The sequence below is a fragment of the Chlamydomonas reinhardtii genome, chromosome 17 (genome assembly GCF_000002595.2).
Source record: "Chlamydomonas reinhardtii strain CC-503 cw92 mt+ chromosome 17, whole genome shotgun sequence".
Lineage (NCBI taxonomy): Eukaryota > Viridiplantae > Chlorophyta > Chlorophyceae > Chlamydomonadales > Chlamydomonadaceae > Chlamydomonas > Chlamydomonas reinhardtii.
This window is the reverse complement of record NC_057020.1, coordinates 994,959-1,011,749: the sequence shown is the minus strand read 5'-3', so window position 1 is coordinate 1,011,749 and position 16,791 is coordinate 994,959. Positions and strand designations below refer to the sequence as shown.

Sequence of the window (16,791 nt, the reverse complement as noted above, 5' to 3'; positions counted from 1 at the left end):
GGCGACCTACGGCGACGTCTCGGTACAACAACCCCAGCGTTATACCATCCGCGCGCTGCGTCACAAACCGATTGCTGGGATCCGTGAATACGGCACGCTATACACCCAGGGTAGGCTGTGCATGACGGGACTACCGCTCACCAACCAGGGAGACCTCCCTGGACGCCAGCCGTCGCGGCGCAACCCGGGTTCACTCGGGGCGTGCCCATACACGCCGCACCGTCCAAAGACCAAACCTTGCCTAAGGCTTATACATGACATATGTATGTTATGACTTGTTGTTTTAAGCCCTGGCGCGGCCTGCCCGCTCGCCGAGCTCGCGAAATGCAGCGACATGCCCGACAATGTACACGAAGAGCTGCTTTTAGCCCTCGCAAAGCCTTGAATTCCCATTCTCATAGCTGAAAGTAGACACGGCACCAATCACGGCTTGAAAAAATGGCTCCTCGAGGGACCTCGGTCGCGAAATTGCCGGTCGGCAGAGCCTCACATTTTGCCCCGAGATACGTTCCAATGCAATATTGGGTATCTAAATAACATATTGAGTGAGTTACTGCTCTCTCCAGCACACTTGGGCCCGATCGGACCGACACGCGCCCATCGGGCACATGCCTGCGGCAAAAACCCGCCCATTTCGACCTCAGGCGAGCGTGGACCGCCCTCCCACTTGACCAGCAAGTCATTACTACATGCACAGAGGGGCTGAGAGCGTGGGGGACTCAGGGGAGACCAGCTTGGCCACGGGGACCCCCCTGCCCACCCCCATGACCCCCCGCACGGGAATTCATTACAGGAAGGGCCGTACGGCAGTGGTAGTAATGTCGGACGGTGAATCTGACACGACAGGCGTGGGGGGTAGGTAAGGTTGGTTTCCACGTCGGACTGTACTACCACGACTAAACACAGGTCCAAAGGTTGTGCAGTTTTGGGACGGTGCCCCAAACTGAAGTGAACCTCCCAGCTCCGCAGCGCGATGGCTCGCCCTTTGTGGAGGCTTACAATCAAGCGTGGTATAGCGGGGTGGCGGGGATGTAGCTGGGACGGGCTGTGAGCGCATTGTGTCGTGAGCGAGGTTGGGAGATGAGGTTGAGTGGATCGTGGAGCGCCAGGGCAAGCAACTTAGTAAGTGCGGCAGGTGATATCCCTCGAGGATATTTGGCATTGGCTTTGCCTATACCTCAGCTTGGCTTTCGTCGGCTTTGGCCTCATGGCCCTGGGCGGTGCACTTTAGTGCCCGTTTTCATGTGTTCATTGTTTTCAAGAGTTTCTGCATTCGATAAATAGCCCGTCGAAGGCTGTACTGGTAGCCGAAACACGCAAAAAAGACAACAACCCTAATGTAAGGTTCTTGCCGAGGACTAAGGCTGTCGCCCCCCTTTGGGGGGCGAGCCAACCCGGGTTGTCGCGGCGTCGCGAGGCCGTCGCCAACGAACCTGCTACGGTACTTTACCTGTCCATCGCGCGCTGTAACAGCGTAAAGAAGCGCCAACAGCTAGCCAGTCTAAGGCACTGCTAATGGGTGTGGGTGACGTACTGACGTGCGTTGGGGCGGCTGCTGCAAAACGAAGAACACTGCCAAGGCGCCAAGCTGGCAAATGGATTCTGGGCAGGGGCAATGTGGTTGCCAGGAGTCCCTGAACCCCTGGTGGTTGCAAGTGGGTCCCCTGAACCCCTGGTGGTTGCAAGTGCCACCTCCATACAATTTCTTGTGTAGCTGACACATCCGATATGGCGCGGCAATTGTCGGGTGCCAACGCGTACGTGGTTCGGCGCAACCTCCTAGGACCCCCGGTCCGGCATGCCGTGTGTGCTGAGGTGTCACCGTGTGGTTCGCCATCCCCGGCGGATGAGCCGCATGGGCCTCGCCTAGCCTATATGGTACTCAACAGCGACCTGGCTCGCTGGTTGAGTTACCAAAGGCGTAAGCCAACAGACTGACAATCACTCTGTGTTAACTCTTACCCACAAGCCATGTGAGCCGCCTCTGTCCGTTAAGCCTGCGTTAGCCTGCACCTCGCCCGCAGCAGCAGCCAGCTCTAGCAGCTGAACATCATTGGTCGTCCCCGTTCAGCGTCTCGGCTTCATGCACCTCACCGCTGACGGGATTCAGGGACTCAGTGGCCATACGGTGTCTCCACGCTCTGGGCCGTATCTGGACGATGTAACTCAACCCCTCTGAGGCAGCGTAGCTGAGGACTGAACTCTTGCGCCGCTGCTGCGCTTCTGACCGGCGATGTCTTTCCGCCGCGTTACATCTGGGTCTCAGTTGCCTCTCAGCACGTTATACACTACGGCATCCCAACGTAGCTCTATTTGCCGGCGCTCTGCGCGCCTGACGCCCAGCCGTCAATCGGAAATTGGACGCATTCGCTCCTCGCCTTCCGCTCTTCTGGACTCCTGTAACGGACACGCATTTCAGGCTCTTTCATATATCAGCAATTTGGCCTTCGGGAGCGGCCGTGTCACTCGGTTCCTGCATGGCCGACTTCGGCACGCGTCGCAGCCCCGCGTCAGCAGTTGCTCCGACTTCTCCCATCCCGCCTAGCCGCGCTGCTTCCCTCACAGCGCCGCCAGCGCCACTGCACCCAGCAGTACCGCCGACACTGCTACTGGCCGCGCTTATCGCCGCCAACAGCAACTTCTTCGTCTTCCTGGACAGTCACCTGCTACTTCTCTTCTCGGTTGTTTCACCCTGGGTCAGCCAGCCTTAAGCCTCAGCGTACCTCGTCCCCATCGGCTTCCTCTACTCTGTGCCCCGGCGCACCACCACCCACGTGGAGCTCGCATCGCGCTAGCCAGAGCCTTAGCAGGACGACCCCAGTGCGCATCCTGGGGGGCCGACTTGGTGGCCGCTGCGGCATGGCCCGACTGGCGCCTGCAGGGCGGGGCATGCACCGCCGCTCGTGTGCCCGATACCCTGTATCTCGGGTGTCATTGCTGGATTGCAGTTGCAAGCAGCGTGCCGCTGCTCGCTTCACAGCGTGTTCTCATCAGCCATCCGCTTGGAGCTAGCTCGCAGTGGCTAGCGTGGAGGACTGACCTGACTAGTGACGCGTGTGCTATGCTAGTTTGGTTACAGTTTGTGTCTGTCGCGTGGCACGAACACTCTCGCATGTCATTCCGCATGATATGTGTGCTGTCTCTTGCTTTTGGTTCCCCTGTTTGCATTCAGGGGGGGCACGCACTTGTCGCCACCGTGCTTGGGGGTTACGACTTCGCAGACTCTTCTCCTCGTCTCCTACAGTCGTGGGGGGGAACTGTGTGCCCGGTGGCGGAGGATTACCGGTTCGGTTGTAGCGCATGACAGCTGTCGGGTGCCAACGCGTACGTGGTTCGGCGCAACCTCCTAGGACCCCCGGTCCGGCATGCCGTGTGTGCTGAGGTGTCACCGTGTGGTTCGCCATCCCCGGCGGATGAGCCGCATGGGCCTCGCCTAGCCTATATGGTACTCAACAGCGACCTGGCTCGCTGGTTGAGTTACCAAAGGCGTAAGCCAACAGACTGACAATCACTCTGTGTTAACTCTTACCCACAAGCCATGTGAGCCGCCTCTGTCCGTTAAGCCTGCGTTAGCCTGCACCTCGCCCGCAGCAGCAGCCAGCTCTAGCAGCTGAACATCATTGGTCGTCCCCGTTCAGCGTCTCGGCTTCATGCACCTCACCGCTGACGGGATTCAGGGACTCAGTGGCCATACGGTGTCTCCACGCTCTGGGCCGTATCTGGACGACGATCTGGTTCGGTTGTAGCGCATGACACAATACCCGGCCAACGCGCATGAACTAACTATAAATAACTCAGGGCCGTTGCGGCAATACCCTGGTTGAGTCAGGGCCCGGACAGGCACGTGAACAGAGCCACAGACGTACCCATCCGGCCAGCCTTTGCCCGCCTTGCACATATCTCCAGACCACCGGAACAATCCCAAAACAATTAGGGCAAATGCCGTAATAATAAGAACATAGATCAGTCACGGTAGCCCCAGCCTGCGTCAGCAACTGCCACGGCCTGCCAGCAGTCAAGCCCCAAACCCATAACACCACTCATCACACCGCTAGCCTCGCCACCCCCGCAATAATAAATGGCCACATACCTGCAAGCAGGACGGTCCTTTGCTTGCACTGCAGCACGCCCACAGATGACACGGTGAGCTTGATGCTGGACCATACCTCGTCCCGTAACTCGGCAATTAAACGCAAACAGGCATAAGACGCAGTACCCTATGCGCGCTTCCCTTTTCCTTGCAGAACCGGGGTGCTCCTGGGAACCCCGGGATGCCTCATAGAGCCGGTGCTCAGCCCAAACACAAAGTCACACTGCATGCACCCAGATATATGACAACAGCTTGGGTGCATGCACAAGTTGCAGTGCCGCGCTTCACTATCCCATGTGTCTACAGCCGTAACTGCACGGCGGCGCGAGCACAACACATATTGCTGGCCCTCAGAGTTACTGTGTCATGCTCCATCGATGTGTGCTTGGAGTGCATGTGCATGAAGGAGAGCATATGCCGACACGACGATAATGGAAGCCGCACAATTGGGCGCATGGTATCCTGGCAACGTAGCTGCCCCATGCCCAAAGCAACCCATATTTACGTATAGGATTAAGAGTTAACATTTTCCAGCGTCGGCCCGGTGCGGCGCAATGCCGGCACCTGCTGTATCGGACCCCTAACTGCAACCCACCGCTTCGCCCAAATGTTGTGACTGGCTTCTCAGCCGCCAAGACAAGGCAGCCGCTTGTCTGACGAGACCTTCTTAGTACCGGCGCTCACCCCTAGCGTGCACAACGAAAAGGCGTCAAATCCCGCCTCATGCCTCCTTTCGCGCCGCCGCGCTCAGCCATCAACCTGCCTTCCCCACCTTCGCAATCAGATACCTTGTAGCTGAAGGCCCAGCAGCACCTGGCTCCGCCCCCGCACCCGCCGCCACAGCCCATTGCCGCCGCCGTACAGCGCGCTGATACGCCAGCCGCAGCCCCACGTGTGATGCGATGTGTACGACACTAGAGAGTGCGGCCAGGGCCAGCGCCCGCCACAGCATGGCCAGCGACGGTGACGCCCCGGTGAAGGAGCACCACAGCCAGACGTGCACGGGCACACGCGCAACTTCGCACAGTGCGAAGGCGGCAGGCGACATTTGCTGTGGAGGGCAGGGCAGCGGTGGTTGACAGAAAGCGGGGTTTGCAGGCTTTACTGGATGGAATTGAGCACCTAGGGTGGGCAGAAGCGTGGTTCGTCAACGGCTAAGGCTGAGGCCGTGGGCTAAGGTGAAGGCAGACCTCCTCCGCGCGTGTTGGGCTGCTGTCGCTGTCTGGGTCTGCGGCCAACCAAACTTGGCTCGGGTTTGCCCGCCAGCCCGCTCAACAGCCCAACCCAGCCCAACCCAGGCCACGTGCGCCCCAACCTACCGGGCACGTGCCGGCACAAACGACGCCGTCGCCCACCCACACGCCCGGACCCAGGTGATACGACACGTGGACGACCGCGTGCGTGCCGCGAACCGCGGCCTGCAGCAGGTTGACCGCCGCACGTGACCCCACGCGGTACGGCACGCTGCGTGCCACGAGCTCCACCCAGCGCCCCCGGGGCTTGACCAGCAGCCACGCGGCCGCGGTGTAAAGGTACGGCAGCAGGGTCAGCACGGCGGGCAGCACGGCGAGGAGCGGGTTCCCAGCAGGAGCGTCTGGGGAGGTGCTGGCAGAGGCGGAGGTGGAGGTGGCGGGGGCTGCGGGTGCCGAGGCTGCGGTCTGCGCCAGCGCGGGTATGAGCGGCCGTAGGCAGGTGACCGAGACACAGACGAAGGCGATGGCGTGTCTGCAGCAACACACACACACACACACACACACACACACACACACACACACACACACACACACACACACACACACACACACACATGCGAAAGAGCATAGGGTCGGGAGCAATCTTGTTCAGTACGGTCTGGTTGCGTGGATAGCAGGGAGCGATTGCGCTGCACGCATGTCGGGTGTGGCAAGGACACCAAGGCAATGTCATGTTTCGAACAAAGGCTCACATAACATGTGCTTGGCTGGCTCCATACTCGGCGACAAAGCGCACGTATTCGGGCTCCTTCAATGCATAATGCGCCGCCGCCAGCCGCCGCAACAACCAGACGCCGCCGGCGGCGCCGCCACTGGCGTCGCTACTGTTAGCAACAGCCGCCACCTGGTCGGTCTGGCCTTCGCCGCCGCCCTTGCCGCAGGCAGTCGTCGGAGCGTCCTGAACACACACGTTGTCCTGATGCTGCTTTCCAGGTGCCTGCGTGGCCGTCGAAAGCGCTGCTGGACCCGTTAGGCCCCACGCCTTCGTCTCCGCTGCTGCTGCCGTCGCCGCCACATCGGCACTGTTGCCACGGGGTGCCTGGTCGGCGGTTCGTTGCTGCTCCCGCAGCCCCGCTGCCGCCACATCCGCGCTTGCCTGCCCCTGCAGCAGGCCTTCCCCAGCCACTTCCGTCGCCGTCGCCGTCGTCGCGCCTGCCACCGCCGCCACGTCGCGCTGCAGCCGCGCCAGCGCCAGAGGCCACGCCGCCGCCAGCTCCGCAGCGCTAAAGTAGTCGAGCAGGTGCCGCCCAAGGTCCACAACACGCTCACGCGCGCACAGGCAGCCGCTGGTGGCAGCAGCTGCACCACCGTCGCCGCCATCACCTGTGCTCCACGCCAGGGCGGTGGCGGCGGCGGCGGCGGTGCTGGTGGTTAGGGCGGCGGCGTGGTGCAGGAAGGCGGACAGGTCCACCAGCACGTCCTGCAGCTCGTAGGGGGGCCCGTGCCAGCGCTCCACCACACCCTGTGCAATGGAGGAGCCGAGAGGAGGGGCGCGGTATGGCCGTATGGCAGGCGGGGGGCGGGCACGCACAGGTCAAGAAAATGAGAGGCGGGAGTGACAGCGCGGAGCGGCGGCGTGACAAGCTGCGTCGGGACGCGAGTTGTGAGTGCCGAAACACTGTCCACCTTGTACCCCATGAGACTTGAGTTTTCAGGATGTCACGAACCTGCAGCTCCTCCGCCAGCCCTGGCTCGTCCAGCAGCAGCACCGGCACCACGCAGCCGCGACCGCCGCCCGGCCGCCGGGCCTCCACCAGCAGCAGGCCCGGCAGCGGCGGCAACGTCCCGGCCCGCACTGCCAACACCACGTCGGCCACGTCGTGAGTGCCGTTGCCGCCGCTGCCGTCGCAACGGCTGGTGGTGATGCTGGTGGTGGGAGTGCCGCCGGCGGCAATGGATGAGCCCTGGCAGCGCAACAGCACCTCCGGCATGATGCCGTCCAGGCACGACACGCGCAGCTGGAGCACGTGCCGCTGCTCCTGTTGCTGTGTAGAGTCGGCAGTAGCAGCAGCGGGCTTCAGCGGCGGGTTGGTGCACAGCACGCGCGGCGTGACCGAGAGGATGGCAGGCACCCAGCCGGCCCCGTCGTCGCACGGCCCGCCGGCCCCCAGACTGACATCGGTGCCAGCGACAGTAGCAATACCGGCACGGCCAGTAGCCCCACCGCCCGCCGCCGTAGCGCCAGTGGCAGTAACGCCAGCGGCAGTAGCATTGATTGCCGCTACTGCCTGAACGGGCTCCACCAAATCCTCTTCCAGGGCGTACGTCAGCGTCCAGTCATCCACCGGCAGCGCCAGGGCGCGAATGATCGCACCCACGTCATCAACATGATCCCCCTCACTACCACCCAGCTCCTGCGCCGCCGCCGTCAGTGCGCCCGCCACCGCCTCCGTATGGGTGGCGGCGCCGCCACCAGCAGTGGCGCCGCCAGCTGGCGGTGACGTCACCTCCTCGGCACGCGTGTCAGCAGAGAAGTTTGGCAGCAGCGACTCCAGGCCCAGGGAGATGCTGAGCTCGCCGGCGTCTGTCGCGGCGCCCGCGGCCAGCAGGTGGCGGCCGTCACAGCCGTCGCCGCCGCCTCGCTTGCGCCAGGCGCGCATGTCAATCACCTGCATCGTGCAGTGCAACCGAATGCAAAGTAAGCAAGCGCCTGCGCGTGCTGTGACCACTCGCAGCATACGGCTCCGTGCGCAAGGTTGACACGCGGCAACACATCACATGACGGCGCAACAGCAACGAAAAAGTGCAGCTGTGACGCCACGATACTGCATGGCAGAGCACCCCCTTCATCGACCCCCGCCGCCCCTCCGCCTCTCCCCGCCCCGGCCCATCGGCGCACGGCACCATCTCGCGTCCGCGCGCACACACACACGTACGCAGCCACACACTCACCACCTCGATGCAGCCGCGGCGCACGTACACGCCCTCGCACGACACGCCGCGCGCCGCCAGCACCGCCGCCACGCGCGCCTCGTACCCGCCTGGCAGCTGCTCCGGCTCCACGCCGCTCAGCTTGATGCGCATGATCGCCAGCCGCGTGCGCGGGCTGTACGGCGGCAGCAGCAACGGCGCGGCGGCGGCCACGTGGCCCGCGGCGGCGGCGGCGGCGGCTGCAGCGGCGGCGGTGGCAGCGGCAGAGGCGGCTGCAGAGGCGCGCCGCGGCGTGGTGGTGGGTGCGGAGGTGGGTATGGAGGAGGCGAAGGAGGTGGGTGAAATGCTGGGGCGGAGGTGGCGCCTTGTGAGCACGCACCCGACGGGCGCCGCCTTGACGCGGGGCGCCGCCTTCGGCACCGCAGCCGCAGCCTCCGGCGTGTGCGTGCCCGGGAGGGCAGCTGCATCTGCAGCAGCGGTCGCGGCCGCGGGCTTCGCCACAGCGGCATTGCCCTTTGGCCCAGCCAGAGGCTGCTTGGCGGCTGCCGCGGACGCCACCTGTGCATACGCGGGCTGTGGCCCTTCTTCCGCCGCCTCCACCACGTGCACGGCCGCCGCCGCGTCCGCCACGCAGCCAGCGCCTCGCGTACCATCGCCCACCACTCCAGCCGCACCCGACGAGGAGGCAGCAGATCCGTCCGCTGCGTCCGCGCCCGCCGCCGCCTTCTCCAAAGCGCGGCGCTGCAGCGCCGCCGCCGCCACGGCCGCCGCAGCGGCTGCAGCCCGGCGCTGCCCGCGCCGCCGCCAGGCCTGGAAGATGAGCGTGGCGGCTGCGGAGGCGCAGTGGTTGGCGAGCAGGCGCGGTAGCTGGGCGGCCCCCATGCCTAGGTGCGGGTGGCGGGCGCCGTAATGCAGGCCTAGGAGCACAAGCGCAAGCCTGCACTGCAGCGATGGAGACGAGCACGGAGGCGGGAGGACTGGTGGGGGGCGGAGAGGCGGGAGGATTGGTGGAGTTGAGGGCGCGGGTGCGTGCGTGTTTGCTTACAGTGCGCGCCGTGGGCGGGTGCTTTGGCGAGGGCTGGCTAGATCCTTCGGTAAGGGCGCCGAGGGCGCGGAGTATCAGGGCGGTGTCACTCGCACTCACCCCGACAACGAGAAGTATATGGACTCGGCCAGCACGGAGCTCTGCCGGTTGGGGTGATCAAGATGATGGTCCACAGAAACACAGTTTGGTCAGGTGCTACGTCCTGTGCCACCTGACTTCCGTGCCAACCCTGCATGCACCAACCTCCCCTGCCCGTTGTCAACCCTTTCCCCTGGCGTTGTCCTCCTCACACAACACACACGTCACCACACATTCCCTGCATGCCGCCTTGCACGCCGCATCCTTCCGCACCTCATAAAAGGCCAGCGACACCAGGTCGCACACGGAGGCGCTGCGCAGGTACCACACACTCAGCGGCGAGGGCTCCACCGCGGGCCGCAGCGCGACGGACTGGAACAGCAGGAACGCGAACGGGACCAGGCGCTGGTAGATGTTGGCAACCTGTGACCAGGTGGCAAGGTGACATGGGAGCGCAGCGGCGTGTTGCGTGTTTGTAGTTGGGCAGCAGTCGAGGTGGCAGGTTGTACGGGGCATGCCAGGGCGGCTTGCAGCAGGGCCGCTGCAGGGGCCTGGCGCAGGGCTCACCGGTGCCACATGGCTCCGGTAGAACGCCGCGGGCAGCAGCAGACAGGCCAGCAGCCGCGCCGCCAGCAACCACCTGGCACACGGGATGCGGCGGGAGGGAGCGTTCCAGTTAGGCTTTGGGGCTGGTTGCTGGTTTGGCTCGGGAGTCCTGCTTGCGGTAAGCGCCGTGTTGCCAGCTCGCCAGTAGGCGCCAGTGCTGATGCCAGCCTACTGGTACGACAGCACACGCTCGCCACCGCCCTCATGGTGAAAAGTCTCTCTTGCCCCAAAATACTTCCAGCCATACTTACTGATTGAAGGGGACCCAAAAGTCTCGCGGGGTAACCTGCGGAGGCATGTGCAACGCGGGGGCACGCATGATTGCCCGGCTCGCTCGCAGCCACGTTGGTGGGGCCGCATAACCACACTACATTTCTATCCAGCCCTTCCCGTTTGGAGCCTCAACGCCCATCAGGCCTCCGGAAGCCAGCGCTCGCCCTTTGACGCACCCTAAAAAGCAGGCCGTAGGCGGAGGGGAAGTTGCGGAGCAGGTATCCCGCCTGAGTGCCTGGCGGCTCTCCGCAAGGGTAGTTCCGGATAACTGGTGCAGGCGGGTGGAACAGCGGGGGACACAGGTTACTTGCAAGTCGAAGGGTACGCAGAGTGGATGGGAGGCCGGGCAATGGGCCGAACAGCAACGACAAAAGCAGAAGCGCAACAGATCAAGGTTTTGCCTGACGCATGTACCTCGAACGCCCAGCGCACACGTGGACACCTGGCAAAGCAACTTGTTCTACCCCTCTCCTTGACGCATCCACACACACACACGCACACGCACACGCACACACACACGCGCACGCGCACGCGCACACACACGCACACACACACACACACACACACACACACACACACACACACACACACACACACACACACACACACACACACACACACACACACACACACACACACACACACACACACACACACACACACACACACATACACACACACACACACACACTCTCGGGCATTTCGCATTATTTTTAAGCACACACACACACACATACACACACACACACATACACACCTGGCAGGTCAAGCGTTAGGAAGGTGTGGTTGTCCAGGCCGGCACAAACTGGCGCCAACAAGTTGCGAGCCGAGAAGACTGAAATGATATGGAAGAATGTGATGATGCCAGCGTCTGTTCTCTTGCGTGCATAATCTAATAGCTTCTGTCTCCAAAGCCTGGGATAGCCAAGAGCTGCAGTGCGATATGTACCCGGCTCCTGACCCGGCTCGCGAGTCGTAGTTTGCAGCCGGGCCTTAATTGAGCTAAACATCGCAGATGCCACTGACATGGTGTGACAGAGGCCGAGCAGAGAAAATGAGCGGGCAGCCGAAGTTACTTGCGTGTTAGGATGCCTGCAGCCTCCCTAGCTACTATGCGGTCATATACTGCTTATTGTATTGCTGAGATGATATTGGAAAAACGCGAAGACCAGGAAGCCTTTCGTGTGGTTGTCCTCGGTTTTTGTCACGGGCTTTTGTCCTTTGCAGCGTTTCATTGCATTTGCGCAATAACATGCAAAGCCCTACAGATTTGATTTGGTAATCTTGCAAAGCTAGCAGCCGGCCCCGGCACGTGCACGTGTGCGGGCACTGTTCGACAATGTTCGACTTCTGACTTTCTGCGTCCCATCCTGCCCGCCACTCTTGCGGATACGCAACCATGCCGCCTTCTACCGCGCTCTCCCTACTCGCCAAGTCCACGGCTTCATCCGGGCCTTCAACCAACGCATAGGATTGGGTGCCGCCCATCCATGTGGCGCAGTGCGGCGCAATCCCCCGCCTTGAGCTGCCATCTCTTTGCGGCAGTGTCCTGTCTTCCGGGTTCTCGACTCCCCGCCTGCTCTGCTCGCCGCCAGGTTGCTGCTGAGGGGTTTCGTCGGCAGATTGAGGCGGCGGCGCTCCCCCTCAAACAACAAACACGGTATGTCGTCGCACCGGGCAGTAACAGCGGCACAACGAGCTATCCCGACAGCCCACCTACGCCGCAGCATGGCGCCGCACCGCCGCGGGCTGCCGCCCCGCCCAGCCGCCGTCCCGCACCTGCATCCGGGACAGCAGCAGCAGCAGCAGCAGCAGCAGCAGCAGCAGCAGCAGCAGCAGCAGCAGCAGCAGCAGCAGCAGCAGCAGCAGCAGCAGCAGCAGCAGCAGCAGCAGCAGCAGCAGCAGCAGCAGCAGCAGCAGCAGCAGCAGCAGCAGCAGCAGCAGCAGCAGCAGCAGCAGCAGCAGCAGCAGCAGCAGCAGCAGCAGCAGCAGCAGCAGCAGCAGCAGCAGCAGCAGCAGCAGCAGCAGCAGCAGCAGCAGCAGCAGCAGCAGCAGCAGCAGCAGCAGCAGCAGCAGCAGCAGCAGCAGCAGCAGCAGCAGCAGCAGCAGCAGCAGCAGCAACGCGCACGGGTGAACACCATGGGGATTGCAGTGCGCGCATGGCGCCTCCTCAGGCCCTCGCCAGCTGCCAGGCTGTAACACGCGCCCTGGCCGCGTCACTCAACGCTACCTGACGCTACATCGGCGCCTTTAGCCCCGCCCCGCCCCGCCCCGACCTGACCCGACCCGCGCCTGACCTCTTCCTCGTCACCGCCCGCCAGGCCGCCCGCGGCGCTGGCCGCCACGCCGCCGCCTGCCGCCGCGGGCAGCAGCAGGTTGCCGCTGGAGGCGCCGTCCTTGGCGAAGGAGCTCAGCGGGTCGGTGCTGGCAGAGGCCTGCGGCGGAGCGGGACGGAGGCTTAGATTGCAAGTAACGCAGGGAGCCAGCTAGAAGCCTCGAAACCTGCTAGTTCCACTCCACGCTCCCCAAGCCTTGGACTCCAGAGCGCTTCCTGCCTCGCTGGGCTCTGAGCCCGTTCCCACGCCCCTCCTGCCTTCCCCTTTCTGCGCGCACCAGCTGTGCCTTCTTGGCTCCACTGCGCTTCTCCTGGTATTTGAGCACCGTGTACCAAACGGCACCTGAGGGGCGAGGGCGAGGGGCGTGCATCGTTGCGGTGCGAGCCCTGCTGCCATGTCCCCGCGTGCGGGAGCTGCCGTACGGTAGGCATGCAGCAGCAAAACACCGTCAGCAGCGCTTCTACGCCGTCTCTGCTGCTCCTTTGCGTCTGCCGCCATGCCTCCCCAACCTTCCCTGCCTGCACCGCCTCACCCGCCCGCTCTTCTTGACTGCCTAACACAATCCAGATCTCACCTGCCAACGTTTTTCTAGTTACCCCCGTTTGCAGTTATGGAGTTATGGAGGTACAGCGTCCCTTACTGATAATGGTGCCCACAACCCCGCGGTACAATTCCAGCCCGAGACGCCACTCCCTCCTCTGTCCCGGTCTCTCACCCAGGGTGTTGAGGCTGATGCCTGCCACGTTGACGGCACTGAACTTGACGCCGCCCAGCAGGAAGAAGCCAAGGAACACAGCTACCACACCCTGGAAGGCGTGTGGGCAGGCAGAGAGGAGGCAGAGAGGGGGCGGGCGGGCGAGAGGGCGCGGGAGGCGGGGAGCGGTGGGAGGGGGCGCGGGAGGCAGGGCGCTGGGATCAGGAGGCAGAGCAATTTGAGGAGGGGCGGGTGGATGTGTGGAAGTGCGAATGAGTAGCTGTGCATTCGGGAGGCGTAAGCAGGTCTGCTGACTGCTAGGCGGATGGCCCAGTGATGACACGGCGCTCGCTGCGTGGCGCCAATACCCCACACCGCGGGTCCCGCGCCGCCACCCCCGGCCATTTCCTTCGCCCCAGGGCTCACCTTGATGACTCCCACGATGGTGGTGGTGAGTGCGCTGTTGTTGACGGTGCACAGGAACAGCGCGAAGTTGAGCAGGCAGCCCTGCGGCGGCGCAGCGGGCAGGGCAGGGCAGGGCAAGGCTGGGACCCAAAATCCTCATAGTCCTCACACTCCGCATACGGTACATCTCCCGGCACCCGCAGAAAGGGGCTCAAACAGACACTCACGAAGAACGAGCAGGACGCCAGCGTGCCCCACAGCGTGACGGGGCCGTGCGCCGCCACCGCCGCGGAGTAGGCGGCGGGCAGCGCCGCGGCCTCGCCGGTGGCGGCGCACACCAGCAGCAGGAAGGGCAGGCTGGTGATGGCGTTGTAGTAGAGCATCTCGCTGGTGCTCACGCCCTCCTCGCCCTGAGCCCCCGGGGTTTGGGTTGATGCGTGTGTTACTTGGGTATGGTGAATGCGTGTCGAGTGGCGCGGGGCGACGCAAGCCAGCTAGCCACTTGACCGCTGGGCTCCCGCCGCACTCCTTACGCTGCCCCTGCCCGCCTGCCCCTGTCCGCCTGCCCCTGCCACCTCCTGGCCCCACCCGCCCATACTCCTGCCCTCCTCCCGCCCCCTCCCCTCTGCCCCTCGGCCCCCCTTCTGCCCCACCGGGCCCCCAGTGCTGCCCCCGGCCCTCCTACCCCCCCCCTGCTGCCCCCACCTGGAACTCCACCAGCAGCAGGTAGGCGGCCTGCATGGTGCACGACAGGAGCGCGAACAGGTAGCCCTGCACACACGCAGGGGCGGGGGGGGGGGGGCACGGGTTCAGGCGAGGGCAGGGCGAAAAGCAGGTGGTCAGGGGAGCAGCAGGCGACGGTGATGACGAACGTGTGGGCGAAAGCAGGCTTGTGATGCAGGTTAGGAAAGCACAATCAGGTCGTGGCCCCTTCGCCCTCCTGCCCTATACCTCAAACCAAAGCCCTGCACACCCGGCACTCCACAATAACGTCCCGCCACGCCCCCGCATCCAAACCCAACACCCCCTGCCCCACCTCCGCCCCACCCGCCGCACCAGCATGTCAAAGGACAGGTCGCCGATGCCCGCCACCACGCAGCCCGCCACCACCAGCAGCACCGACAGCGAGATCTCCAGCCGCGGCCAACGCTTGCGGATGATGGACTGCGCGGCGGCACGAAGGGGATGAGATGCGTGCGCGCGTGCTGCCTGGGTTCATGCTGGGCGAGCGTGGCAATGCTGCACCTCCAATCAGGCAGGCCCTGATGCGTCCAACTCCCGGAGCACATGCACGGCACATGCACGGCTGGTGTGGCGGCTGGTGTGGCGGCGTGCACAGCCGAGTGCGGTCAGCCAGCGCCGCGCCGCGCCACATCGTGCCCCTCGCGCGCGCGCGCACACACACACACGCACACACACACACATACACACACACACACACACGCACACGCGCACACACACACACACACACACGCGCGCGCACACACACATACACACACTCGCTTTCCGCTTGTGCGGGTCGTATCCACACACACACACACACACACACACACACACACACCTACGTTATCCTTGTGTATTGCAACACACGCACCTTGACTGTGAGCACCATCATGGGCGTCAGGCGCTTGAGCACGTTGTACATGGGGATGTTGAGCGTCTTGAGCCCGAACCTGGGGAGGGAGGGGTTGTTGACGGGACATAGGCGGGTGGGGAGGCGTATGGAGGCACGGCTCATATTCTACTGCACACAGCGTATCATACTTGCACAGAGCTACTCATCGGTCAAGCACTCAAGCTACAATGCCGGCGTGCTCCACTACTGCAGAACCGTGTAGGCAACACCACAAACCCCAGATGGGCAAGCTCCACGGCTGCTGCTGGCGAGTTTGCCTAGTCGTACTCACAGCGCGAAGCCCACATTGGCGGTGTACAGAACCGTGATCCAGAACAGGCGCCGGCAGGTGCGCCATGAGAACTGGGGGCCCGGCAGGTGAGGGGCGGGGTTGGGGGCGTCAGGAGGCACAACAAGGGAGGACTGGCGCGCACGTGTATGCCCAGTGTCACAAGACTCACAACGAGTCTCGGCGGCCCAGGCCTATGGCATTACTTATTCTTAATAACCAACGCCAGCCCGAAAGCCCTTGAGCGCCTACAGCCCCAACCGTACCTTTGGGAAGCCCAGCATCCCAGCCTCTAGCATGGGGTGTAGCAGGAGAAACGTGGCCACCATTTGGCCCACCATGACCACATTGGGCAGCGGCAGCATCTGCATGCTGGCCTTGTTTACAAAGTTCATGGAAACGGCGGTGCAGCCGTACAGCACGGCTGAGCCGATGCCGAGGAAGGGCGTGGCCTGTCAAGCAGCGTCAAGCGGGGGCGGGTGGGGTCCCGAGTGCTCCCAACCGGTTGAGGGACAGCTGCCCATTGGGGCTCTGCCCCGCCACGCCCCCGCGTGCACCTGCGCCATCTGTCTGGTTGTATGTATCCCCTCCCTGACTGGCCTGCAATCCTGTTCACTTGCTTCGTGTCCAGGCGCCCACCAAGACGTGCCGCAACCTTTCCTCTACCCCTGCCAGCCCCGCCCGCTGGCGAGGGTGAGCTGTTCTGTGTCCCCCGCCGCGCTTACCGCGATATACATGCTGCTGAAAGCCCCAACTCGCCGGAGTCTGCATGGCCCGGGCATCCATGCGGCCAGCGCGTGAGCAAGTGCAAGCGCAAATGAATGTTGCGCGCGTCGACTCCGCGTGCAACAGTAGTTCTGAATGCCACATTTAGCGGCATTTTGTCTCACCCAATATCAGGAGATCGCGGCTCCACTAGCAGTGGCTCCTTCTCGTTTCGGTCGGCCATGTTGCGCAGCACCCCCTGGCCAGTTTCCCCTGGCCAGTGGTGCAGTGAGTTCACGAGCTGCAGGCTAAAAGGACTACACACTGTATGGTATATACTTAGGGACACACAACAATTCAAATGCAACGCCTATACATTACAACACTGGCACGGTCCGATTGCGTGCTAGCCCCAACCGTGGGGCTAGCACTATGGGGTGATGGCACTTATGGAAAGACAGAAGAATATGGCGGTGGATGGAAGGGGTTAGCGGGCACCAGTGCCTGCTAGTGAGCCTGGAGGTCACACTC

At 63.4% G+C, this 16,791-nt stretch overlaps 3 protein-coding genes across 3 annotated transcripts; 1 reads left to right on the top strand and 2 right to left on the bottom strand.

Annotated features, from left to right (window-relative positions):
* Nucleotides 1-1,925: 1,925 nt before the first annotated feature.
* Nucleotides 1,926-3,533, top strand: CHLRE_17g703350v5 (uncharacterized protein). Its single transcript, XM_043071953.1, has one exon. The coding sequence runs from the start codon at nt 2,478-2,480 to the stop codon at nt 2,709-2,711; it is 234 nt and encodes a 77-aa protein (XP_042914412.1). The 5' UTR covers nt 1,926-2,477; the 3' UTR covers nt 2,712-3,533.
* Nucleotides 3,534-3,546: 13 nt separating this feature from the next.
* On the bottom strand, nt 3,547-11,338 carry CHLRE_17g703300v5 (uncharacterized protein). The gene is made up of 11 exons (XM_043071952.1): nt 10,974-11,338; nt 10,393-10,484; nt 10,195-10,229; nt 9,905-9,977; nt 9,611-9,760; nt 9,359-9,399; nt 8,236-9,151; nt 7,011-7,952; nt 6,036-6,805; nt 5,410-5,815; nt 3,547-5,141 (listed from the first exon to the last, which is right to left on the bottom strand). The coding sequence occupies exons 1-11, from the start codon at nt 11,242-11,244 to the stop codon at nt 4,845-4,847; spliced, it is 3,993 nt and encodes a 1,330-aa protein (XP_042914411.1). The 5' UTR covers nt 11,245-11,338; the 3' UTR covers nt 3,547-4,844.
* Nucleotides 11,339-11,406: 68 nt separating this feature from the next.
* CHLRE_17g703250v5 (uncharacterized protein) lies at nt 11,407-16,592 on the bottom strand. The gene is made up of 13 exons (XM_001691695.2): nt 16,446-16,592; nt 16,281-16,320; nt 15,822-16,007; nt 15,559-15,629; nt 15,246-15,324; nt 14,708-14,815; nt 14,357-14,422; nt 13,879-14,061; nt 13,673-13,753; nt 13,268-13,358; nt 12,830-12,894; nt 12,514-12,651; nt 11,407-11,995 (listed from the first exon to the last, which is right to left on the bottom strand). Exons 1-13 carry the CDS (start codon nt 16,502-16,504, stop codon nt 11,933-11,935), a joined length of 1,230 nt encoding a protein of 409 aa, XP_001691747.2. The 5' UTR covers nt 16,505-16,592; the 3' UTR covers nt 11,407-11,932.
* Between the last annotated feature and the right edge of the window lie 199 nt (nt 16,593-16,791).